Source organism: Alosa pseudoharengus, unplaced genomic scaffold (assembly GCF_046254945.1).
Source record: "Alosa pseudoharengus isolate Yale_2024_CS ecotype anadromous, Long Island Sound unplaced genomic scaffold, YU_APseudo_1.1 YU_APseudo_1.1_scf_6, whole genome shotgun sequence".
In the NCBI taxonomy this organism is placed as follows: Eukaryota; Metazoa; Chordata; class Actinopteri; order Clupeiformes; family Clupeidae; genus Alosa; species Alosa pseudoharengus.
In genome coordinates, this window is record NW_027468848.1 from 32,151,112 (window position 1) to 32,176,302 (window position 25,191).

The 25,191-nt window shown below is 42.5% G+C and overlaps 2 protein-coding genes across 5 annotated transcripts; both read right to left on the minus strand.

The window, feature by feature from the left end:
• Positions 1–501: 501 nt before the first annotated feature.
• On the minus strand, positions 502–17,311 carry LOC143106649 (kinesin-like protein KIF2A). Of its 3 annotated transcripts, none has more exons than XM_076271027.1 (21): positions 17,126–17,311; positions 13,949–14,043; positions 13,100–13,222; positions 12,600–12,654; positions 12,297–12,422; positions 11,126–11,226; positions 10,888–10,983; positions 10,630–10,684; positions 9,847–10,009; positions 9,198–9,288; positions 9,018–9,081; positions 8,814–8,905; positions 5,427–5,569; positions 4,842–5,046; positions 4,338–4,448; positions 4,033–4,100; positions 3,560–3,643; positions 2,536–2,689; positions 2,112–2,213; positions 1,701–1,836; positions 502–1,538 (listed from the first exon to the last, which is right to left on the minus strand). In XM_076271027.1, exons 1-21 carry the CDS (start codon positions 17,184–17,186, stop codon positions 1,453–1,455), a joined length of 2,211 nt encoding a protein of 736 aa, XP_076127142.1. In that variant the 5' UTR covers positions 17,187–17,311; the 3' UTR covers positions 502–1,452. The 3 variants fall into 3 exon arrangements, with proteins under 3 accessions (XP_076127142.1, XP_076127143.1, XP_076127144.1); XM_076271028.1 differs by lacking the exon at positions 17,126–17,311 and adding an exon at positions 15,895–16,840; XM_076271029.1 differs by lacking the exon at positions 3,560–3,643.
• A 300-nt stretch (positions 17,312–17,611) lies between these two features.
• Positions 17,612–25,035, minus strand: unc45b (unc-45 myosin chaperone B). 2 transcript variants are annotated; one of them, XM_076270588.1, is made up of 20 exons: positions 24,980–25,035; positions 24,018–24,179; positions 23,723–23,759; positions 23,407–23,582; positions 23,192–23,281; positions 22,909–23,076; positions 22,469–22,634; positions 22,191–22,361; positions 21,867–22,038; positions 21,413–21,713; positions 21,007–21,101; positions 20,734–20,875; positions 20,481–20,621; positions 20,006–20,133; positions 19,834–19,900; positions 19,517–19,630; positions 19,304–19,419; positions 18,998–19,115; positions 18,289–18,444; positions 17,612–18,118 (listed from the first exon to the last, which is right to left on the minus strand). In XM_076270588.1, the coding sequence occupies exons 2-20, from the start codon at positions 24,177–24,179 to the stop codon at positions 17,846–17,848; spliced, it is 2,793 nt and encodes a 930-aa protein (XP_076126703.1). In that variant the 5' UTR covers positions 24,980–25,035; the 3' UTR covers positions 17,612–17,845. The 2 variants fall into 2 exon arrangements, with proteins under 2 accessions (XP_076126703.1, XP_076126704.1); XM_076270589.1 differs by lacking the exon at positions 24,980–25,035 and adding an exon at positions 24,715–24,729.
• Positions 25,036–25,191: the final 156 nt, after the last annotated feature.

Consider the following 25,191-nt stretch of genomic DNA (forward strand, 5'->3'; position numbering starts at 1 on the left):
CCCTGTCCCTGGCTAAGAGCTGCTGCTTTGTGTCTGGCCCTGGCTCATGGCTCTGACTACTGCTCTGGTTCTGGCTCTGCGGGCCTGGGTCACCTGTCTCCCAGTCGGCCTCGTACGTGCGACAGATTCTCGCTAGGCCTTAGAGATAGGAGAGATAGGAGACAAAGGAGATTGTTAATCCGCTTAGTACTGTAAGAACAGGGACTAAATGGAAGGTGGGTAATCAGATTGGGTTTTCCCCTTTACACACAAAGAGCCTACTGCTCTGTTTCTATCCTTAATTTTATGGAATTTTGTAGCACTTAAGTACATTAATGTTTTCACTTGAACACACTTAGGGTAGTGACATACTTTAACACAATTTACCCCTAAGAGTGTGTGATTCAGTTCTTATGAATCAGAAAAATGATCTGGACCACTTATGTATACATACACAAACCTCGTCCATTAGTTATGATGTAAAACACCTGGGTCAAAACACAGCAAACCTGAAAACGTACCTCATGTCAAATCAGTCTTTATTTAGCCACCAAAACATTTGGTGTAAATGCTGAAAACATCAGTAATGTAGAATAGTTCGGCCCTAATTTTACTCATGTTTTGTTTGTTTTTCTTTTATACAAAGCGTTTAGTGGTGTGAAATTCATGATCAGTACTACATATAAGGAAGTAGTAGTTAGCCACCTCATGGTTTGATATGGCACAAAAACCAAACACTAGACGAGTCGTAGGAGACGTGGAGTATAACAAGGTAACTAACAAGGTAAACAATGAAAAGTGCATCTTAATTGCAACTCATTCTCTTCAACAGAAAGCAGCATTACTAACCTGCCCACTGACGTACAACGAGAAAACAGAATTACTGTAGTGAGAGAACACAGGAGCTCAAAAGAAACCGTGAAAGCGAACATTCCGTGTGATGCCTGTAGAACATGGTTATCAGTGATTAAAGCCTGCTAAAAAACTGATCTTCAGAACAACTTCAACATCTCGGGAGGAAAAACTTAAACAACTACGCTAAATAAAATATAGGGGGGAGGTATCCACTGAACCAAGTAAACATCCATACAAAGAAAAGAAAAAAAACATTAAAAAGAAATAAATAAAACAAAGAAACTAGAATAATAAAATAAAACTTCTGACAACCATCATGATCCTGCACTTACAAGGAAGTCTTTCACATTTCATGACTACCGTGTCCGTTCTTTCTGCCCACCCAACTCCTCCGAATGGTCACATGAATGTAGACGATGAACACTGACTGTCTATTGGTAAAATCAAAGAAGAAACTACGAAGACGCTGAAAGGATCATGGCTCCTCTTTTTTTTTTTTTGTCTCAACATAATCTGAACTCTGCGGGGTCGGGCCTAATCATCTAGTGACACGCTCCGTTGCATTAAAATGTGCAGTAAAATGCGCACATAAATGAACACAGAGAGCCTTTCCACTGACTACAGGGCACGAGGTCTCTTGGGATTGATCTGCTTACTGGCTTGTTCCTCTTCCTGGAGTGCAGAGCGGAATGACCTCACTTTATCTGTTAATAAAAAGAGGGATGAAATGAGTACAACTACCCAAAAGTAGCTGATGTGTTATGCTCAGGGTTGTACCTTCTACAAGATATGAGGAACATGCTTGTAATAAAATCATGCAGTTATAATTATTTTGAGAATTCAATAAAAAAAAAAAAATGCATTACCTCTAAGTTCAACTAAGATATCAATTCGTTGGTCCAGAATCTGCTCCAGTTGGGAGGAGTAGGCGTCTGCATCATAATCCACCTCCTCCGTCATGTCCATCAGAACCTTTTCCTCCTCCAGCCACCGGATGGACTCCTGCTCAAAACCAATCGAGATCAATCCAGTCAACTCCTCTACTGAAGACTGTACACACACACACACACACACTAAATCCCTTCCTTGGATGTCTGAATCTGCTCCATGAACTGAACTCAGGCTACAGTTAAGTTAGCTAAACTAATGAAATCGGGCTGGTGTTTTTTTTTTGCGCAATTCTGCATACAGAAACTGCAGTACAAACATCACCTCCTCAGCGGAGGAAGTGAAGTTGGGCAGGTACAACAACCAAGGTTAGAAACAGGATCAGTCACCTGGAAGACGGCCCTGTGGTCCTCCAGCACCTGCTCCTCCATCTCCACCATCTGGGACACGGCCTCATGGAAGGTGAAGAGTTGAGGGGATACTTCCTCCTCCTACACCACCACACAAAAGACATGGGCACAAGTAACATTACTTACTGGGGGAGGTCAGCAAGGATGGGCACGCATGATGAGAACAAATACCAGGGGTCAACAGGAACTCGGCCTTCAGTTCACATTAAAGAGAGGGAGTTTGGATTCAAAATGGTTAAATTCAGAATTTTTACTGCTGAAACGGAACAAAACGTCCCTAAGGGTCAGAGCATAAATCCTAACAGTCCAAAACGGTATTTTCTGCTCACAGTATTTCTCACAATAAATGACAGCTGGAAGTAGCAGGGGGAAAAAACAGTGGCTGTTGCCCTTTGGGTCTTACATTTTGCTCACAGAGCAGCTTGAGGTCGTCCCTCTGCGGGGAGTTGCTGATGTCCCACTCCTCGTCCATCAGGTCCAGCTGGCTGACGGCGTGGATGTTGGGCCGGCTGCTGCTCTCCACCACCGCGCTGGGGTCCACGGTCAGCTCCTTCACCCTGTCGCCATGCAAGACCAGAGTTTTAGACACCTCAAGGAACCTCAACAAATTTCAGCTGGAGTCATAGGTGTACTGATGCCACCATACACAGCCAGTAGGCAATAGCCAGCCTAACACCTCAGTCAAAGAGTGGATTGGTAATGACAGACTATGGCAGTTTTTAAAGGAACACGCCAACATTTCAGGAAATTAACTTATTCACAGAAGGGTATGTATCATCTTATGTAACTCGGCAAATAAGTTAATTTCCCAAATTTCCCATGTTCATTTTTAAAAACTGCTTTACCAATTGCCCAATACAATACAGAACCTGTCAGATTTACAGTCATCAGGCCATCCTGTAGCCTATTCCCACACTGCTCTCTCCACACACCGTGACCTCAAGTGGCTGCTAATGGTCTCATCTTGAACGTGCCCCACAAGTACAACCACCATACAGAACAACAGTATCATTACCAAAAGTGGAAAAAATTAAGATTTTTAACCAAATCACAAAAGAGTAGCACTTTGAAGATGCAATGCATAAGGGTTAGGAGGCAAAATGACAGACAGCCGTGAGGGCTTTTAAAAAGCTTTGAAATGAAAGGTGTTACTCTGCCACAAGCGCAATAGCAACAGCAACAGCGATGACAAACATGGGCCCCAACGTCCATATGAATGGAGAATGTTACTCATGGTGCTTTTGTGCTGCATCATCCTTATGAGAATTGTGTGCATTTCTTGCATGCTGGTGCCCTTACATGCACAATGCACAACCACATAGAAAACAGCATGAGAAGAAAAAGGAGAAAAGAGGGGAAAGGGAGAAGCTCGTATGGGTGCCAGTGAGATGAGTGGCGGGGGGAGAGAAGTAGGAATGCTGTCATACTCATGGGCGGGAGAGAGCTCAGAGCGATTTCCTCCGCCCTGGGAGAAGGGGATGTCCGAGGGACAGATCCCAAACTCCTTCACTCTGAGGACCGCCGGACAGGGAGACACACAGAGAGGAGACGAGAGGGTCAGGACACAACAGGCGGTTTGGGCCGGAAAAAAAACACTGTTCCCAAAGACCCCACCACCACCACCACCACCCCAACAACCTCTTCAAATCCTGCTCAGTAGAGAGAGAAATGCCCACTTCAACACTGGTCACTTCAATCCAATAGTCCTACAGGACACGGCTGGACGAACCAAAGAACCGTTTCCAGGCTGCTGAGCGCTAAGCCTACCATGGGAATTCCTACTGCAGCTTGAGCTTGAGGGAAGCAACGCTGAAGGAAATGACTATGTAGTACACAGCACTGGCTTGTTGTTCAATCGAAATTGTTTGACAAAAGCTCATTGAATATGGTGGGTCCACACCTGTTGGCATAGCGTAGCGTGTTCAACGTGTTTTCACAGGAGGCCATACCAGGAGAGATGGTTGCAATCTGGGAAGAAAAGATAATGAGAGAGAGAGAGAGAGAGAGAGACAGAGAGAGAGAGAGACATTAGTGAGCCACAAAACAAGCCATCCTTTTCAGGCAGTACAAAGCACGCATTTTCAGTGCTATCTGGCAGAGGGTGAAGAGAGATGGCCAGTGACGTCAGTGAAGAAGAGTGAAAGAAAACTCACTGAAAGAAAGTACAGAGGAAAGGAATGAGGTAAAAAGAAAGGAAGAACTCACCATGCATGTCCGGGAGTTCTCTCCGATGAAAGAGTCTCGGAGCACCTGGGTGAGTTTGCTGGCTCTGAAAGGCGTGTGCGGTTTGTTGCGTCCCAGGGCCCTAATACATTCCTGTTCAGATGGAAACATAAAGACGACCGTTAAGCAAGGAGCCGAGTGCTGCTGCTGTTGAGGCTAAAAATAAATGTGGCAGGTACCCTTTAGAAAAAAGGGGAACAACAAATAAAAACTGCTTACAAAAAACAGGAGGAAGAAAAAGGCTTTGAAAATGCAGCCAGGTAATTTAACTCAAAGGCCCCTTTGAGGTAAAAAAGAACTAGACTATTCACCCTTTTAATGCCCAAAAATATAGAGCATCTTCCTTTGTTAGCATGGCTAAAGGCACAGATGGATCACAAATCAGAACACCAATAAACCTCTTAGTGTAAACAACCCTCAATGGAGAAAACTCAAAACAAAAGAAACAACCACAGGCCATGTAAAGCAGTGGTTCTGCCCTAATACCTTCAGTGCAAGCAGGCTCTTGTTGATCTCGGCTCCTTCCAAGCGTGTCTGGCGGTCAGCGCTCGAGGTGTCTGCCCCGCGCTCGTTCCCCGCCAAGTCAATAAGGGAGAACTTCCCGTGCATCTTGCCTTTCCGGCGCAGAATGATCTGGAAGACGGCGTGACTGCGGGACGAGTGGGCATTGGCAGACGTCTGGCCTGATGTCCTGAAGAGACAAGCAGATTCACATTAGAAACATAGAGACAGAATCTTAAAGCAAATGACCTCAAGTCAACTAGTCTCAAATACCTTGTAGAACATCAAACAAGAAAACTAGGGGGCTTGCCATCACATTTTGATGTGCCACTTCCATTTCACAAGTGAATATGAAACATCATGCAGCTCATGGTAATGATAATCTTTACAATATCAATATCATGAATAATGCTGGCAACATGGTAACATAATGACTGCGAGTGGTAACATGAATAATAGAAGAACAGGAGTTGACCCATTCCACAGGACATCCTTGGTGCATCCTCGGTCACCTTGCGCTCGAGAGAGACAGAGTTTGTGTGTGTGTGTGTGTGTGTGTGTGTGTCGTACCTGCAGCTGTTGCCGACCTCGATGAGCTTGAGGACGTCCTCTGTACAGCGCACCTCGCGCTCCTGCAGCCCCACCACCTGCACCTGCTGCTTGCCGTCTTCCAGCACGCGCAGCTTCGCCTTACGGTTCAACAGGTCAAACACCTGGAGCACAAACACCACCAGGTGAGCTATGCCACAAAACAACTCTTACAAGCTCAGAGGGGTATTTCACAAAACCTAGATAAGGGATTAAGCTGGGATTTTTAGGTTATCCTGGATGAATTTAGCCTTGACTTGGTTTCACAAAAGAGATGGCACATAAGTTACCATGGGGATTTATTCTCTGCACCTAGCCTGGTCCTGACCAGGCTAACAGCCAAGCTAAGTTTATTCTAATGGTAATTATGTCGTCTTATTGGTTCAGCTAGCTGTCATTCACATCAGACCTCCGTGCTAATTTTTAAGGAGCTTTATTCCATTTATAAACGTTTTGGTAAATGTATTTGCTCGCAAAACAAAACAGATTGTCTGCCTACTGCCATATAGTTATTATTTTAATTGTGATAGCCTTATAATTATTAACATAGGCCTAGGTACTCTTTGTTTGCTTATTTTATTGATAGACGTTTGATGAATAGCCTACTGTAGTTGATTGGAAGTGGAGGGGCAAGTTCTCGGAGGTATTTTCAACTATAATATTAAGGTATATCATACTATGTGCATCTTTGCAGAGGCAAGCGCTTTCTTAATGACATTGTGTGCCGAGACAAGAAAGCACTCACACGTGGGTGCATACGTAAATTTGCATTCAGTTGGTTTACCACGCCTACTCCCGCTGTTTTACAGAAATAGCCATGATTCCCCATTCCAAAAAGGACAACTTTACTTCATTGTTAGTCTATATCAGGGGTATTCAATTAATCTTCAGCGAGGTCCAGTTACGCAAAATTTCCTCAAGCAAAGGTCCGGAGCATCATAATGTTTAACGTGCGTGTTTAGGCTATGTATGTATAATATTAGGATGGATGGATGGAGCCTAGTTGTAGATAGATAGATAGATAGATAGATATATAGATAGATAGATAGATAGATAGATAGATACTTTATTGATCCCCAAGGGGAAATTCAAGAAATAGAAGATTGTAGGCCTAGGCCTAATGTTTAATGTGAAATAAAATAAGTAGCCTAAAAGGCAACATTCGAAATGAGGAGAAATAAGGCAAGATAAGAGTAGCCTAATTGGGGAGAAAAACTGAGTAGCCTTGGCTATTTTTAAGATCTTAACGTGAACTTAAAATAAAATTTGAGCTGAGACAAGGATGGATATTCCACAGCTGGTTCCTTGAACCCATTAATCAGCAAGTTTAATTGATTTTTTTTAGTTTTTTTTTTATGTTGACCCGAAATCCTGGAAACCCAGGAATATCACGTTGTTGGGCAGTGAATGCATGTAGTCTTAACTAGATTGTGGTGGATCAATCATATTGCCTTCTTAAATCGTAAAATATTCTGTGGTCTCAGTTCACTGTTGAATGGGCCTAGCCTACCCTATGCTTGCTCAAAATATATGCTTTGTCTAGTAGAGGTGCTTCAAATTGGCGCTTAAAATCGCCTGTCTTAGAATATATAGAAGAGATCCAGGGCAATTCCGCGCAAAACTGTCACATCCATATTTAGTTGGCGTTAAGGACGTGACAGTTTTGCGTGGTATAGCCCCCGTATCGTTATATAAAGCTCTGTTCTCGCTGTCTAGCTTTCTCCTCTTTGAGCAATCGATGATTTGAAAATAACTTACTTATTGTTAACATAGATATCCATCTGATTGTTTCTCGTCCCGTCTCCTCTCCTCGCTCGTTTCAGGCTATGTCTCTTCTCCATAGTAGGCTACTTTACTCACTGACTCGACCTTATCAGAATTCACAGATTTTACTGGCTGAGTAGCAGCAAGCTAAATGATGGTTCCTGAAGCTCCTGAAGTAAATGCTGTTATCCTAACCAATGAAACATTTAGCGCAGCTTTGAAATCTGATGTGAAAATCTAAATTAGGCTATGGTCTGGGTCCGGATAGGATCACGTCACGGTCCGGACTTGGACCGCCATTTGGTGATGGCTGGTCTATATCAAAAGCGGCTGTTCCCTTTGTGTGAATGACGCTATTTTCCGCGTCTTTTTTATTCCAACCGTGAGTTCTTTGGGGCAGAAACGAGAACGCGCACACATCCTGAATTACTTACACCTGGCTTGACATAGTCGCTCCTACTGATCCTGGATTGGCGTTAGTGAAATGAGTTGAGCTAGGATGACCAGACAACGCTATGTCAAACCTCGCTTTATCACTTATCTTGGATGTCTTAATTCTGCCTTTGTGAAATACCCCTCTGGTGAGCTGCGCCACAAAACAACTGTGTTTCCTCTATGTTTATTTCAGCATGGCGGCCCCCCCACGGTTTAATTAATACCGCCACGGTATCAGAATCAGGGCAGACGCACATTTGCTTTTTAAATAATCCTGCGACGTATCCTTCCCTGCTGGCTGCCGCTCAAATTGCAATTTAACAATAAGTAGCCTAAACTAGTCAGAGGTTATTATGGCCCGTCCAGTTTCAGTTCACAACTAGGCCTACAGTAGGCTATTCATCGAACATCTATCAACAATAGAAGCAAACAATGAGTACCTTATGCCTATGTTAATTTTGATAAGGCTATCACAATTAAAATAATAACCATATGGTAGTAGGCAGACAATCTGTTTTGTTTTGCGAGCAAATACATTTAGCAAATAGTATATAAATGGAATAAAGTTCCTTAAAAATTACCACGGAGGTCTGATTTGAATGACAGCTAGCTGAGCCAATAAAACAACATAATTACCATTAGAATGAACTTAGCTTGGCTGTTAGCCTGGTCGGGACCAGGCTAGGTGCAGAGAATAAATCCCCATGGTAACTTACGTGCCATCTCTTTTGTGAAACCAAGTCAAGGCTAAATTCATCCCGGATAACCAAAAAATCCCAGCTTAATCGCTTATCTAGGTTTTGTGAAATACCCCTCTGGTGAGCCATCTTACAAAACAACTCTTACAAGTTCAGGTGAGCCATCTTACAAACAACTCTTACAAGTTCAGGTGAGCTATGCCACAAAACAACTTTTACAAGTTCAGGTGAGCCATCTTACAAAATAACAAATAACAAGTTCAGGGCATGTGGCAATACGGGAAATACAGTTATGCAGTTTTGAAGCCGGCAAAACCCACTGTCATAAGTACATATTTGATATCACAAAATACAAGTAGAATTAATACAAATGTTTATGAATATTTTTTTTCATATGATTGCCTTCACTGCATTTTCATTGTCTTACACACTGAACATGAATACGTCGTTGAAAATGTATCGCACAATTTACCTTTCCACTGTAGATCTCAAAGAAGGTTGCGTACACTTGAAGGTCCAGCTTCTTGTAGATGGGTTTCTTCAGCATTAGAAATACATCCCGAGCTGCACACAATAGAGATATCAAACTGAGTGTGATAGGGTCAGTGTTAAAACAAATGAAGTAACGGTGGCTGAATTATCACAATACAGTACAGTACAATCTGCTAGCAGTTACCTGCTAAAGCATAGACTCCCTTCGAGCAATCCTGGTTCTTTCCTGAAAAGTCTCCCCCCATGGTCTAAATTGCAGGAAATCAAGACATATTAGTGTTGTATGATGGGAGGTGTATCAACATTATTTTTCTGGAAAGAAAACAGCTACATTTTCAACTGAAATGATATTCCATTGACTTACATGGGTTTTCCCACTTCCTGTTTGTCCATAGGCAAAACAGGTCGCCATCCCCCGTTCAAATATGGTCTCCACTAGCGGCCTGGCCGTAAATCTGATAGGGAGGGGAAACACGTCATTGAAACTTTTTGAATCTCTCCGTGTTCACCTCTCTGCTTGTTCTACCAGTTCCTACGGTTCAACTGAGAGTGGCGCTGACATAAACAAACGTGCACATAGCACAGAATCAAAAGCTCAGTGTTGCTCAAGCTCACAAGCTCAGCTTAGGAGAGGTTTTAGTGTCTTTGAGCATGTAACCAGGGGATCCAGTTAAGGAACTGGCATGACTTCATTAAACAGACATACACAAACACCAGTGGGTGGGTGTTGCAATGACGTGTTTCTGTCTCGTTTGTCCACAGGGTGGGGCAGCAAATGACACACAAATGGGAATACTATGACATCCTGAATGGAATTCTAGTGTGCTTAGACGTTTACTGAACACAACAGCCTCAACAACAATGCCTAAGAGTTTTTCTATAAGGTTATAGACTCTGTGTGAACCTGAATTATGAATTTCTAACTTTGAGCCACATTTGTTAACAGTGGATTTAGGTACTACAATGTAAGTGACAAAAAGTACAACTGAAAGGACACAGAAAAAGTTAATTACCTATAAACCATTTCATTTGTTGTACTTTCATCAAAGGCATAGTCAAAACGGAACGTCTGGTTCTCCAGGTATCGCGTCAGATCAACTTTCTGCTTGGGTTCGTGGACCATGACGACATCTTTGCTGGGGATGGTGATCACATCCAAGTCCTTCACTGTGAGCTCTAAAAGGAGGAGGGAGATTTTGATGCAGCCACTTCAAGCAAGAGAACCAAGGGTCAAAGATCAGTAATAGCTTTCCATGAATGTGACTCAAATTCACTTTGACACAGAGTGGTCATAGCAGGGCGCCGGTTTCTTTTAACTAAATAATAGGAAATTAGTTACATGGTGAATAACAAATTAAGTTTTTTAACAACATTACTTTTCAATTTGCAAAAAAGCCAACACTCTGTGTGAGAATATGATTAGAATTTCAAAGTAATTTGCCTGCATCTTTAATTGGCATGGCAACTGGGACTCACCAGTAAAATAGGCATGCAATTTCATGCAATACCTGTATGACTTCACAGTGCTACTTTTGAAAAAAGATAACAGTGCTTGATAAAGTTGTAAAGTAGGCCAAAGAGCATCCTTGTAGCCACATCCCTGTTCCTTAGCATAGAGGCATGAAGATTAACCACTAGGACCTCAGGAAACTCAGACATTTTTGTTTTTCCACTAAGGACAGATTAGAAGATGACTAGCCAACCAGCGAACCAAATGTACGCAGACATACAGTATGGTCATCTGGACATGATAAATCTTTCTACCAAATAGAATAATATGTCTGCGTAGGACCCACCTTTTTTGTTCAGAGGACGTTTCCTGACACATACGCATATTCGATGCTCCTCAATCTGACAGGAGAAAAAAAAAAAAGTATTGGCAAGTGATCATCTGAACCACATTGACATCATTTCCATCAATAACTAGCTCCTTTATCTGCCTTGACAACAATGTGCACTACAATCTGTAGAAACATCTACAGCACACATTCTTCTACTACTACTGAGGTTGTTTCAGCGACCTTGGCAGATCAGAGCACTGTGTCCTTACTCACCAGATCAGAAGTGGTTAAAGGCCTGTAGTCCAGGCTAGCTCGGAACTCTCTGATCATCTGCAGAATCTCATAGTTTGGAACAGTGGTGTCAACTTCCTGCAGGATCAAAAACAGTGAGGAAACGTGTGCCTTACAAACTATGTATATTGAGAAATGCCCTATATATGCATGCATATGTGTGTGTGTGTGTGTGTGTGTGCGTGTGTGAGATTTGAGAGGGAGGCGCATGGATTCTGACCTGCGCTCGCTTCTCTCTCAGCTCCTGCTGCTGCAGTCGTCGTCTCTCTCTCTTCTCCTGCAGCTTCTCAACTTCCTTCACGCAGTTCGACTTCCTCCTCGCTGCACAGCGAGCACAGAAAGAGGAAGGGAAATGTGAGAGGGGGAGGGGGTGGGGGGTGTCCAGAACAATCAGCAACCTTGCACTAAACAAAGGAGACTCGTGAAACCCTCTGAAAAGAGCCTTTTTCCACTCAAACACAGTCTCCCTCCCTTCCCTCTCTCTCTCTCTTTTCTCTGGTCCTCCATTTCCCCCATTTTCTATCCCTCCATGTCTGTAGTGTGCCGGGGGCCAACAGCCCGTGGCTCTGACAGCGGAGAGACAGGAAGATAACAGAGGCAGCTGGAACACGACAGAGCCAGAAACCCATCCTCTTTATTCATTGTCCCCTGTTCTCTCCCTCTGTCTTGTCTGTCTCCTCTTCTTCCCTCCCTTTCTCCCCTCAAAAAGAAACGGCTTTATTCTCTGCGCTGCTCTCCTACAGTCACTAAGATACAGCCTGGATTCAGCCTGAAGCCTGTGACAGCAGGCGAGCCCAGACATACCTGAAAACCACACTAATTAAATTTGCAAAGAGAGGGACGCCGACCGGAGGATCACACCAAACAACTGACCCAAGTTTGACTTTGGTGTATTGACAGAAAGGCAGTAAAATGCAGTTTGTGGATGATTTGCTAATGCAGGCAATTTGACTATGCAAACCACACTGTGGACAGACGGTTGAAATTGTCTGCGAGGCACAAAAGCCAAAAGGGAATCTTGTAGGAGTTTAGCATGCAGCAGGAGGGCTTAACTTAGCATTTAGCACAAACCACTGTCAAGAGTAGACAGATTAATCTGATCTAATTCCATCACGGGACAAGTCGGGTCAAGACTAGGTCAGAACAGCACAACTTCATGGGAGATTGTTAACGTGAGGAGGGGTGAGGGGTTGGCGAATGCACCAAACACGAAGACGACCAAACAGGCCAAGTCCGCCAATCCACCTTAAGAACTGTTACGCAATTAAGAGCCAAACACATGGGGGGAAAGCGGCTTCCTTCTGACTCCACGGACTCTGCAGGCTATCTGTTGGACTGCAGCTTCCCATACGCTGGGGCTAGGGACTCGGACGGGGGGGGGGGGGGCTTACCGTTCTGTAGCTGCTGGGCGGTCTGGCTCTGGGTGGGCTGGGCTGGCTGCGAGGTTGGGGGAGGCACGGCCGGCTCAGGCTGCTGCTGGTACTGCTGCTGGGCAGGCCGGGCCCGGGTGGAGCCAACTTCAAACACACAACACAACATGTCAGTGCACAGCAGAGAGACATGTTCGGGTCTTAGAACACGGAGGTGGAGTGACCATGAATAGAAGCAAAACACTAAACAGCCAATAGAATCAACTAAGGATTTGGAATTGCTGTGCACATTCCTGAATGCAGAGGCAAAAGAGACATGCTTACCTCTGTTGTCTCTGGACGGGACTTCATTTTTTACAGGTGCGATGGTTCGTCGGTTCTGCACAAGATGGTGCAACACGAAGAAATCAGCCGTAAGATTGGCTACACTATCCTACAGACTGTGTACTTGATCTGAAGTATAAGTCTGAAGTCGTTAGTGCAAGGACACTTCTTTTTAAGTAAACACCTCCAAAGGGCTATAAATTCTCAGTCTGTGTACGGTGACCTAATTCTATTATCCCCACTACCAACAAAAAAAAGAAAAAAAAATATTTCACAAAAGGGTATTCTGTGCTGAGATCTGCACAGCTTGCCTTTTTTCCAAAAAGGAGGTAATCCTATCTGTTCCTGATCAAACTGGCTGAAGAAATACTTAGCGGCCCCCCTTCTCAATAATCTAATGTAACACCAGAGCCACCACAGCTATCTCTTTTCTGAGTCAAAAATGCACAGATTCCTCTGCACCTATAAATATAATGGCTTCCCAAAGACAGAGTGCTTACCTTTGGTATCTTGTTGACCTTGGTGGCGCTGGCTGTGGGGGGAGGAGGAGTCACCGGGCTCAGGATGACCTCTTCCTCGGGGGCCACATCTGGATTGAGAGAGAAGATGCTCTCCAGGTCAATCTGAAGAGAGACAGGACATGTATTAGTCAAAATGCTGCTTCTGGGAGAGGGGGAAACATGATCAACTTTCACTCTGCCCTGTTGGTTGAAAAAAAGACTTAGTGATAGCACTACTAACAACTGGACATGCTAAATCTAGCATTTACCACTTGCCAATCCCCCTCTAGAACTGTCACTCGATTCTATGCGAGTAGTGCTTATTTTTGCACTAAGAGGTCCTTGTTGACTGCACCTTAATTGTTTCCCTTTTTGTAAGTGGTTTTTGATTAAAAGCGTCAGCTAAATGACTTAATCTAAATGATAGACCTTAGGCTTCATTTGGCTAGTGGAATGCTGAACGATGACATGAAAAGGAATCTCTTCAATGTGCCAAAGCAGCACTGGATCACTGGCATTTTTAGTTACACGTATTCCTTTATGCTTTTTTTAAATTCCTAAGCCCCATTCCACTCTCTGCAGCAGAATTGAGTCTCACTGCACCCTTGAATTTAAAAAGCAATAGAGCACTTGTTATCCCATGTCTGACACATCAAACACACACCCCACATCCTCGTGTCTAAGCGTTCAAAACCACCTTAACGCTGTGTAAAGAACAACCCCCGTCACTAGCGCTGTCTCGCTTGGCAGCAGCGCACGCCTGCCAGCCACGTGCGTGCCCGTGAGCAGCCCGTTACATTATTCACAATGTTTAAAGAGCGACGCGGTTGTACCGTGCTACTGGCGTACCTCTTTCCCTTTGGTGTCTCCGTTCTCGATCCACTCCACGGTGACACTGTCGTTCTCCTCATTCAGGGAGGTGACCATCGCTTGGTGTATTCGTCCTGAGGGGCAGGGGAGGAAAAGCGAGAGAGGGCAATAAATAAACAAACATAAATAAAAATATAAAAATAAAGGGTCACCTTAGGATGCAGAGTGAAGTGCTCATGAAAATTTGACAGTGTTGCAGGGCAACGTGCGTGCTTCTTGCCTCTGGAAACGCTTGCACTTCCATGTTTCCCACGCACTGAGCTTACAGCCCTTGGCTCCAAGATTCCGTTAAGTGCTCCACTCTCAGTACAAAGTCTTGTTGGGTTGATATCTGCTGTCTTGTTGTGACTTGCTTTAAAACACTGTAGTCTACCAGCTGAGATGAGCTGATGACTTCCTGCACTATGCACATATAATAGTGATAGATATCAGTGTTTCCCATACATTGACTTATTTGTGGCGGCCCACCACAATATCAACATTGACCACCACACAATGATTTTCCAAGTTGTACTAAATTGTGCTTAAATCTGGTTAGCATCATAACCACGCTGTGCTAATTTGTTAAAAACTGTTGTATTCAAGTTAATTCTGCAAACCAACCACCACAAATGGAATTCAATTTTGCGGTAAACACTGGATATATATTTATTTTCAGGCATTTCTGCTCTTCTCTCTGATCTACACTTCGGTATATTCCTACTGACTGTAATCATGGAAAACAACAGTGTCCATTATTTATGAGTCTGATGATTCTTTGAGCAACTCTCAGCAGGGTTCTGTCTCTAAATCCACATCAGCAACATAATCCCTCTGCATTACTTGAGCTTGCAAAAACATCAGATCAAATGGAAATACTGCATAAGCTAAGAGCAAGAGGTCCACTGCTTTTCCACAGTCTATTAATTGAGTCACAGGCGGAGAAATCACAGATGGGCTTCTCATCACATAAAATCAGAAGCATGTGACACCAATAGAGGAAACAAATTGTGAAAACTGGTATAAGAACTCAAAGCTTAACAGGCTGTTTGAAACTGACATATGTTCTGGAATCATCCAAAACCACTTGGACATATATCTAATCTGCCCTTTTCCCCCATTCCCCAAATGTCTCCAATGACAGAAGTCTATCGGCCATTTGCATTTTTTCATCGGCATTACCTACTGTCCAGAATTGCCTAATTTCACAAGTCAGTTCCTGCATCAAGTCCTCCAGCCTTTTCCTTTCTATTGTACAGATCAGTGTAGCAATCTAGGCAAATAGCATAGACTGGGAGAATGTCAGTAGCCTATTCTTATCATTGCTCTAACAGTTCTGGCCATTCTAGTCTAAAGCATTAAAATCAAATTCCCCTGCACGTGTGCTTGGAAAAAAAAAAACTAGCCTATATTACATATACATATTTTGCAATAATTCTTTAAATTAAGCCCCAGGGCCACTAATTTAACTCAGAAGACGCCCGGTCCACTTTCAAGCCTCTTGTTTGCTCAACTACAGCGCTTTCCGCTGTGATTGCAGCAACAGACGGATTGGCCTGTTACACATGTCAGTTTGGCTTCAATGGCAACGTCTCTGGCCACTCTTAACAAACACGGACTTATCAGATAAAATGTCAAATGAGGCCAATGTAATGTAAACGAAATGCCTCACTATCAAGAGGGAACAACAATCTAATATATAATTACTGTACTTTTCCTATGAATTGTCCAAAAGTTGTGACATCACCAAATATGCATATGCATGCAACTTCCCCACGACAGCAAACATCCTTCAGTGTGGCCAAACAGCATACAATGCACATAGGCTTATTTCCTACACAACCACTGTTTCAACACTACATACTAACATAAAGGTGACTATTGTTCAAAGGTTAGTCAAAGGCTCGTCACCATGGAGATCTTCACACATTACTGTGTCTACCTACCGTTAGCCAACCATTCACGGTGGTCGTGGAACAAGAGGAAGGTCGCGCCACATGCTGGGGACAGCTTGGTAATGTTGGGCTACCTGGCTAACTTTTTGCACGGGTTTCTCCAGAACTAAGGATGGGTAAACCAACGTTCCACGATGATAGCTTGTGAATAAGTTTTGTAACGTTAACAACAAAAACCCAAAGTTAGAATCCACAAATGAAGTCCCTTGAGCTTTAAGGTTGACTCCAATTAATACCTGCACTGACTAAGATCAGCTCAATAAAAACTTCAAAACATACGGTATATTATCCCTTCAAGTGAACGTCAGCAAGTTAAGGCAACGTTACGATAACGTTACCAATAAACTTAAATACAATACAATGTTTGTTGCATAGGTGGTAAGTTGCTTGCTGATTCGAAAAAAAGATGTAAGGTTATGAAATGTTGCACTCAATCGAGTTAGCAGCTGTTCTCTTGGCAAGCCAGCAATCTACATAACAACCAAATTAACCAGCAGGCTATATAACTTTATACCCAAAGATGAATTACTATGTTTAACGCTAACATTATCTTGCATCTCGGACTTTGGCTAACGTAGCGTTAACTCGGATCCTCGGTGTGGGATGCCATTTATCAGAACATAACGTTACTATTAACAGCAACTGTTACTGCTTTGTGTAGTAACCAAAGCAGACCGTTTGGCTTGGCTGGATCAAACTGCGGCAACGCCAGATAACCAGCTAACATTACCTATTGTATTAATCGAAGGGTGCTCTGAAATAATGTTAACGTTACCTAACACGATTACGATAGGGTTAGCTTGGTAGTTGACTAGCAAGGCTAAACTAGCTATAACTAATCAAGCTGAACAAAATAGCCACCCAGCTAAATATATTTAGGTAACGTTAACTGCGAATTAGCAACGGTAAATAACGTTTCTGCAAGACGCTAGCATGGCACTGCCACCCAGCAAAACGGGGTCAGAGTAGACGGGCTCTGACGGGGTTGTGTTTGGGAGACAACCGTCGCTGTGCTTAATAACCAGACTGTTACTACAACAAAGATAAGGGACAGCAAGCTAAGTCCGATACATAGAATAGGCAGGCTAACAACTTAGCCGAACAGAACTCGACGTAAAGGCAGGGCGACATCAGACCACTGGGCTAACGTCTGTTAGCTAGCTATATTAGCAAGTCAGCTAGCAAAGCCAAGTCGAAAATGACTTGTTAGAGTTAAACTTACCATCACTCCTTTTAATCTCCACGTAAATACCGACGGTAATTCTGCCGAAATTTCCCGCCATACTTTACCGGTGGAATATATGCATATGATATATATGTACAAGAGTGTTATTATTTGAATTTATCTCATCTGTTCCGCCTTGTTGAAAGCCGGGAGGATATTACTGGGAGGGAGAGGTGCTCAGAATAAAATTGAAACGCATGCGCACAATGACCGAAACTGCGTCCCTGCAAGTTATCCTACTGTTTAGAAGTAGCCTAGCTGAGTAAGGTGTCGCCTGGGTCCGAAAAACAAGTGTTCGTCCATTATGCTTGAAGTATACCTTGATTTAACTGGGATAACATTGACCAACATTATGTACATCGATCAAACATAAGTTATGGTTTATGTTGTCGGCTATGTTGTATGCCCCACTGCTGCCCCCTACTGCTCTAGAATGGCAGTATCAGAAATGGATGCAGCCGACTGGCCGACTGAGGTACAAAGTTCTACTTCATCTGAAATTTATTAGTCCTCGTGGTTTATACGATAGAGGCAGTACAGGGTTTTTTTATACAAATGTTTCATCAGGATGTGTAAAATACAATTAGCAAAACATATAACAAAAAACAAACAATTTAGATGATTTCTCTATGAAATAAATAACACGGTTAAAAAAGAGTCTGCAGAAGAGTTATCCCAGTCCTTAGTGTTCCAAGAGGAAATATATCAGGCCCTACTCTATTGTCTGCCAATAGCAAAGGGCTTAATGAGTCCAAGATCCATAGCCTTAGAAAGGGATTCACGGGCAGCATCAATCAGAGGTTGCTTCTTGGGGTTATCCTCCTGTTTACCGACAATTGTCAGAATCTCCAGCATCTCGCTTTCGATCAGCTTCTTTGCCACCTCCTCATCAGCATTCATCATGTTGTAGACAATCACCAGACCTCTATGCTGGACTTCACTATTGTCATGGAGACACAACCTCTGCAAGATCTCAAGCCACTGTACGGTCTACAGAGAGAGAGAGAGAGAGAGAGAGAACTCTGTGTTCAACATTATATGTGTAAATCTCAGTATGCAAATGTTCCAGGCAAAATGGAGATATCTCAAATTAGAAAACATTTGCTACCAGACAAAATGGCACAGGTTGAGAGCAGCCATGGCATGAGACTAGTACGTACCACAACGCTGATCTTAGTGCAGATCTTCTTATGTGTGGCAGTGAGCATAGCCAGTGCTCCAGACGCTGCCTTCTGGAGTTTGTCATCATCCTCAGAGCAGAGCAGCACAAGGAGCTTCAGCCTGTCATTCCCATCCTGCAAGAACCTCTCCTGCACCTGTTGGGCCGCATCAACACACAGTTTACTGCCTGAGTTGACTGCACTTCACTGCATTTCTGTGGATTCATTAAGTATACGTATTGATCCTGTGAGGGAAATTTGGTCTCTGCATTTATCCCAATCCGTGAATTAGTGAAACACACTCAGCACACAGTGAACACACAGTGAGGTGAAGCACACACTAATCCCGGCGCAGTGAGCTGCCTGCAACAGAAAACATTTGCAACCTGCAACAACAGCAGCGCTCGGGGAGCAGTGAGGGGTTAGGTGCCTTGCTCAAGGGCACTTCAGCCGTGCCTACTGGTCAGGGTTCGAACCGGCAACCCTCCGGTTACAAGTCCGAAGCGCTAACCAGTAGGCCACAGCTGCTCCCTAATTACCCTGTTCAACATGCCCTTGCACAACTTCCATTTTGACTGACCTTAAAACAACCAAAGTATGTATTATGTCATTATTGCAATATTGAAGATATAAATACAAATATGAGTTTCTTCAATAGGTAATTTCTTTGCTATGTCCTATTATTTGAAGTAACTGAAGGCCTGTTTACCTCTTTGCAGGTGACGAGGTTGCACATACACTCAGTGGCTGCTTGTCTAATTTGTTCGTGGTCCTCAAACATGTAGGACTCGATGTCTGGGAGAGCATTCTCCTTGACAATCTTTTTCCTGATAGAAGGGCAGAAAAAAAGAGCACAAAAAAAGACTGATTGACTGAAAAAATGACTGAAAAATGAATGATTATTGAAGGCTGAAAATTATATCACTGAAGGAGTTTTTTTTAAATAATTATAGGCATTAATATGATTATTATCATAGGACCAGGAAGTGTGAATAATAATGTTAATAACACCCACCTAAGTTTTTCACTGAAACCAGACAGGTTTGTCAAACTCATCAGGGCCTCAAAGTTCTGCATACCGTCCCTCTCTGTGTTCAGCAGGCTGACAAGTGGCCGCACAACCTCATAAATCTGCATTTAAAAACACATGTTGTCATGACTAACAGCTTAGGTGATAGATTTTAGTCAAAATATTTGTCATTATTACTAAACTAAGGGATAGTCTTACCCTCTCTCCTGGGAAGGCAAGTTCTGGGTTGGAAACGGAAGCGATCTTTGCTAAAGCATGAGAGGCTTTGATTTTTCCATTGTCTGTTCCCTCCAGAGCCAGGGGAATGAGAGCCTGTGATGTAGAGGGTAAAATAACAGTGGCCATACAAATGATCATGTCTTTTTATTGTAATAATACTGGGCTAATAGTGAGCGTTTAAACAACACTAGAATACCAGGTATGCTTTGCTATAAGTGGAAACATTTCAAATATTGAGAGAAGTGATCTGAAGATGGATTGCTTTCATTCATTGTATTTTAAAGATGTTCAGTTACCTTTCCACCTCCTTGAGCAACAATGATGCCACGGTCTTTAGGATCATCTGCTAAAGCATAGAAAACTCTAGAGAAAAATATAATTCTGTTTAATATTCTGCACATTGTCTATTGACAGTTGGGTAATCATGAATTAAATTAAATTAAGTTGTCAAAGTACTTAAATCTTCACCTTGCAAGCAATTCTTTGGTCTGGTCAGTTAGAATTGTGCTGTCTGCTTTAACCATGACCGCAAGAGCTGAGGTCACCCCAGCTTTCAACATCCTCTTCACTCTCTTCTGAATGAAGTCCTTTTTATCCTAAAATGTAAACAACCACATGACTCTGTCAATGGCTGCATTTGAGGACAAATTGTCCACACAATGTAAACTGACTAATGCTGAAGCTGATAATAGGCCTACACAACATTTGGGCAATTTTATGAGGCAGTGTTCCTCATTATTGTAGTTCTGGCACATTTCCATTGATATTGGGCAACAATGACTTTTCTGGAGAACTTTAATCATCCTTATGCAAATTATCAGGATCATCCAATGAAAATAAATGTGACTTGTTATGTGGTTGCCATGCAATATTGCTCAAAGGTTGCCCCATGTATTCTCACTATCACCTCAGGTGCACTAAATGCTAGTCCAACTCTAGTTACCTTTGGGTGCTGCTCTGGGACGTGCTGCTTGGAGAACTTGGCCAATTGGACCAGCTCAGGGAGGATGTCTTTTTTGTCATAGCTGTTGGTACAATTCACCAAGGTACAGGCCACAGCATAAAGAATAGTCTTGTCTGAAGACTAAAAGAAAGGAGAGAAGGGATCAAATAAGTTTGTGTATTTGCTATAAAGAATGAGCAAATGATGATCTGCTCCATTATTTACAGTATTTGTATTATATTATAAATGATACCTTTGCAAGATCAAACATAGCTTTCAAGGAAGGCTCATCCTCAACAAAGTCATCTTTTACATCAGCGTCATTTGTGAGGTAGGCCAAACCCTCCACAGCCCACTTCCTTGTGCGGGCATCCATAGTAGGATTACACAACCATCTGAAAGTGAAGAGTGCCAATACGTTATATTCACCATACCAAAGGAACAAATGCATAAACTCTGAATAGCATACATTCCATTTCTCAGTAGCCTCGCCAACAGCCTTGAAAGGGCTTATTATTATACTCACTTTCTGCACTGCTTGCCCAGCTTCTCTGTAGAACCCTCTGCAAACTGTCTCAGGGCATAATCATCCCCACCAGCAGAGCCCAGCTTACAAAGACCCTATGGTTACATCAAGAATACAACATGAGTCAGACTCTTCAAGCATAGATAGGTAGATATAGATAGATAGATATACGTTATTGCCACATAACAATGTTGGTGGTAATTGTTACAGAAAGAGATGGCTCAATCCAGCAAAGGAGGGGAAAAAAGCAAAAAAAAAGTAAATAAATAAATTGTTCAGATAAATTTTGTAGTATTCAGGAGTCTGATATTTTTATTAGAGGCTATTAAAGGCTCTCCCTCAATCCTAAAAAAGACTCTCAAGAATCTTCAAGGGGAAGAAAAGTCAGGGGGAAACAAATACTTACGACCAGAGCCCGGATCTTAATTTTTTCGTTCTTTGTCTTCTTGTAGATGTCCTTGAGCAGGGCCACGCCGTTGGTGGTGAAGAAGGAGGCACGGCTCATCTTGGTGGAGGAGTGGATGAGGGCCTCCACCGCCACCATCTGGTCCACCTCGCGCTCTGAGCCACAGAGTGCCACCATCATCTCCATCACCCCCTGCCTGCCCACCAGCTTGTCACCGACCTCAAAGGGACCCTGGAGGATCCCTGACAGCGCGTTAATGGCGTGAATGTTCCTGTCCATATCATTGGGGTCAAACTTTCCTCTGTGAAAGATCCAAGAAAAATGTTGGTGAGATAATTATGATATTGAGCAAATGTGGTATGGTTAGTTTATCTAATGATTAATCCACCTGAACATAATGATTGATCTACCTGAACGTAAATTCAATATTGTGACTGGAAGAGGGGGAACTCACTTAATGTATTCGTCACAGATATCCCTGAAGTTGTCTCTCTCAGGGTCGCAACGCAGGTCATCGTATAGCTTGTTGAGGAGGATACTGGCAATGAGCTGGGTGTTATCTGTCATAGGCAGCTGATCCGGCAGGTCAGGCACCTGGCCACACACCTTCAGGATCTTCTTCAGGCCTGAGAAAATTGCAGGGAAAAGTTTACAACATTACTCTACCTTCAAAGACCAATGCTCTCCTACTGTTAATAGTTGATTTTGAAAGTATAACAATATGCAGAGAAGATTTACACCAAAGACTATGAAAAGTTTAGATGAAATGATTGCTTACCATGGTCAATGGTGAAAAGAGCTTTTGAATGGTCTGGGTCTCTTTTGTCTTTACGTGGAACATTCTTAGACAAGAGGTTGAGAGCCTGATCTCTTCCATGGCCTGACACCTTCTTGCTTGCGACCATTTCCAGCAGAGCCATAAGGATGGCCTTTAGATCCCTGGTTGTATCTAGAGTAGAAAATTGGAATTCAGTAAAAGCGGTGAAATGTTTATTTACGACATTGAAATATGAGGCCAACCTAAAAACATACCCAAAGGTTTACTCAATTTCTTACCAAGAACAAGAGACTCCTCTTTTCCATACTCCCTTCTGTCTTGTCCAGACAGGGAATCATTCACGCACTGGAACAGATCTGCAGTGGCCAAGGCAATCTCCTCATTGTTCACTGCCATGATGCTGCACATCTTGTCAATCCCAAGAAGGCGGATGATAGCCATTGTCTGTTGGCAGATGACCGAAATATGTAAGAATGAATTCATACTTCATACCTTCTCTTCTAGAGGCAATTTGGTCCTCCTGTGTAACTGGTAGGTATACATTTTCAAGGCAAGGCAGCTTTATTGGTATACCACATTTCCTACCCAGAGCAACTCATGTGCTTTACCTCATCAGAAAACAGCATATAAAATATGAATAAATACACAACAATGGGTTGCTTCAAAGTAATTTGTACATTAGTGTTCCATATCCTCACTGTCTTGTTTGGATCCTTACCCTTGCTTTGTGCCCAGTGCACATTCCAGCGAAGGTTCGGATGGCTGCCAGAATCATCTCAGGTTTTCCTGTGTCGATCAGCTGTTGCAGCAGGGCCACGCCATTGTTCTGGAAAATTCTTTCAGCGCCTGCCTCCTCTCTGGCCAGAACAATCAGGTTGTTTGCAGCCTAAAACATATGGAAAAAAAAATATCTAAATGAGCAACATACAAAGATAGATTATTTCTCAAACACAGTCCATGTCCTGTATACGGGTGGTTCTTAGTGTTCTTAGAGTACAAACCTTCTCCCGCTTGTCTTTCTCATGTTCTTCATCAAGCAGGATATTAAACATACTCTCTACCCTTGAATCAGTTGAGAAGGTGCTTTTGAGCTGTAGGAAGGGAAAACAACATTGTGACCCTTCAATACTTTTAACACAGAGTGCAGCTGACAGCTGGTCTTTATTAAACATCTTTATTGTAGGGATAAAATATTTAGAATTATTTGGAGGTCCACCTTCTGTTGAATTTCTGCTGAAAGTCGCCTCAAAGTTTCAAGGAAAGTTTTGTTCTTTGGCTCTATGGTGGCGCATCTCTGGACATCCTTGAAGGCCATGTCAAGCTTTCCTACTTTTTCAAGAGCTTGGCAACGTCTATACAGGGCTTTGATGTCTCTAGCATCAACATCAATGGCTGTGATGAAAGGAGGAGGATAAACATAAAGAAAGTATTTATTTTATTTTCAAACTTATCTATATCTGAAATTATATTAATATTAAATTGATAGATTTTATATTTTTGTCTCTTTAAAAAGTTTTAAATGTAGATCATACCTTTTGAGCAATCTGATGCTGCTTGAACATATTTTTCCTAAAAACAAACAAGCAAACAAAAACACAACAAACACAAACAATAATGACAAAAAATAAATAAATGTGTTCTGCATTTGCATATGATTTTTGAAGCATTCTGAGTGTGTGTGTGTGTGTGTGTGTGTGTGTGTGTGTGTGTGTGTGTGTGTGTGTTTGTGTGTGTGTGTGTGTGTGTGTGTGTGTGTGTGTATGTGTATGAGACAAAGAGAGAGAGAAAAAGAGAGAGAATGAGAGAGAGTGAGAAAGAGAGCTATACCTTTTTAAGGTAGCAGGCCGAACGGTTTCTGTAGATGACTGCTGACACTTTCTTGTCTTTGGACACCTTAAGTGCTTCTGTGTAGCTTTCAATGGCTTTGTCAATGTCACCCCCCTGGAAATATTTATTTCCCTCGTCCTTCAACTGGACTGCGTCTGCCATCTACAATTCAAAGAGCATTGTTTAAGTATGTATAACCCTAATATTATAACCCTAATTGTTAGAAAGTGCATTTCCACTGACATGATTAAGATTGAGACAGTACTTCAAACGCAATCAATTTACTTAAAAAGAAGAGACTTTCCTCTTGAAAGCTAATTTATAACGAGGAGAGAGCCACATGGTTTGAAATGTCTGTTCCACACAAGCATGCAAACTAAAGCCATCAACAATTAAAATCTAGCTAGCTAATAGCTAATATTCTGAGCAGGTTATTTTTTTAGGATATGAAAAACAAATTGCCTACTGAAGCAGTGCTTCTAAATTTACAAGCAGCCTTTCCTTCACACTTCTGAGTTTTGACTGCTACATAGAACATATTCTTCTGCACAAATAAATCTACATAAAATGAATTTGCAAAGTTAGTAAACCAAGAATGCAATTTGTGTTCCTAGAAATAGGCTTGGAAACAAATACTTTTCCCGTTGAAACTCATATTGATCTCTCACATTTAGAAATGAAGATGGTAAATTCTTACCTTTCCACAAGTTGTCTGTGGACTCAGCTCAGTGTAGCAAATGGCCCAGCACATGTTATCTCAAACTTTAAATGTCCTTCCTTCTAGCCTTATTTGGGCAACATTTGCTCACTACTGAAAACCTACAGCTGATAGCAACCACAGAATAGACAAGCACCTATCTGACCTCCCTCAAGATTTCACAATGACCCCTACATTATGCTGTCAAGCGCTGAGGCAATAGAGACCATAAAAACAACAAAGGAGCAATCAAGAATCACTTTACCTCAAAATTTATGTGTCAGTTTAATTCTCTTCTTTCTTGCTGGAGTTGAAGTAATGTCTCTTACCTTTTGTCTCAATGCTATAGACCACCATGTGGGATTTATATATATCTCACTCAGGGAGATAGGACATACCAGGGGGGAGGGCACTTACACTCTTGGCAAGATAGGGGTCCGCAATTACAGATTACAAAACAAAACAAAGCAAATGCAT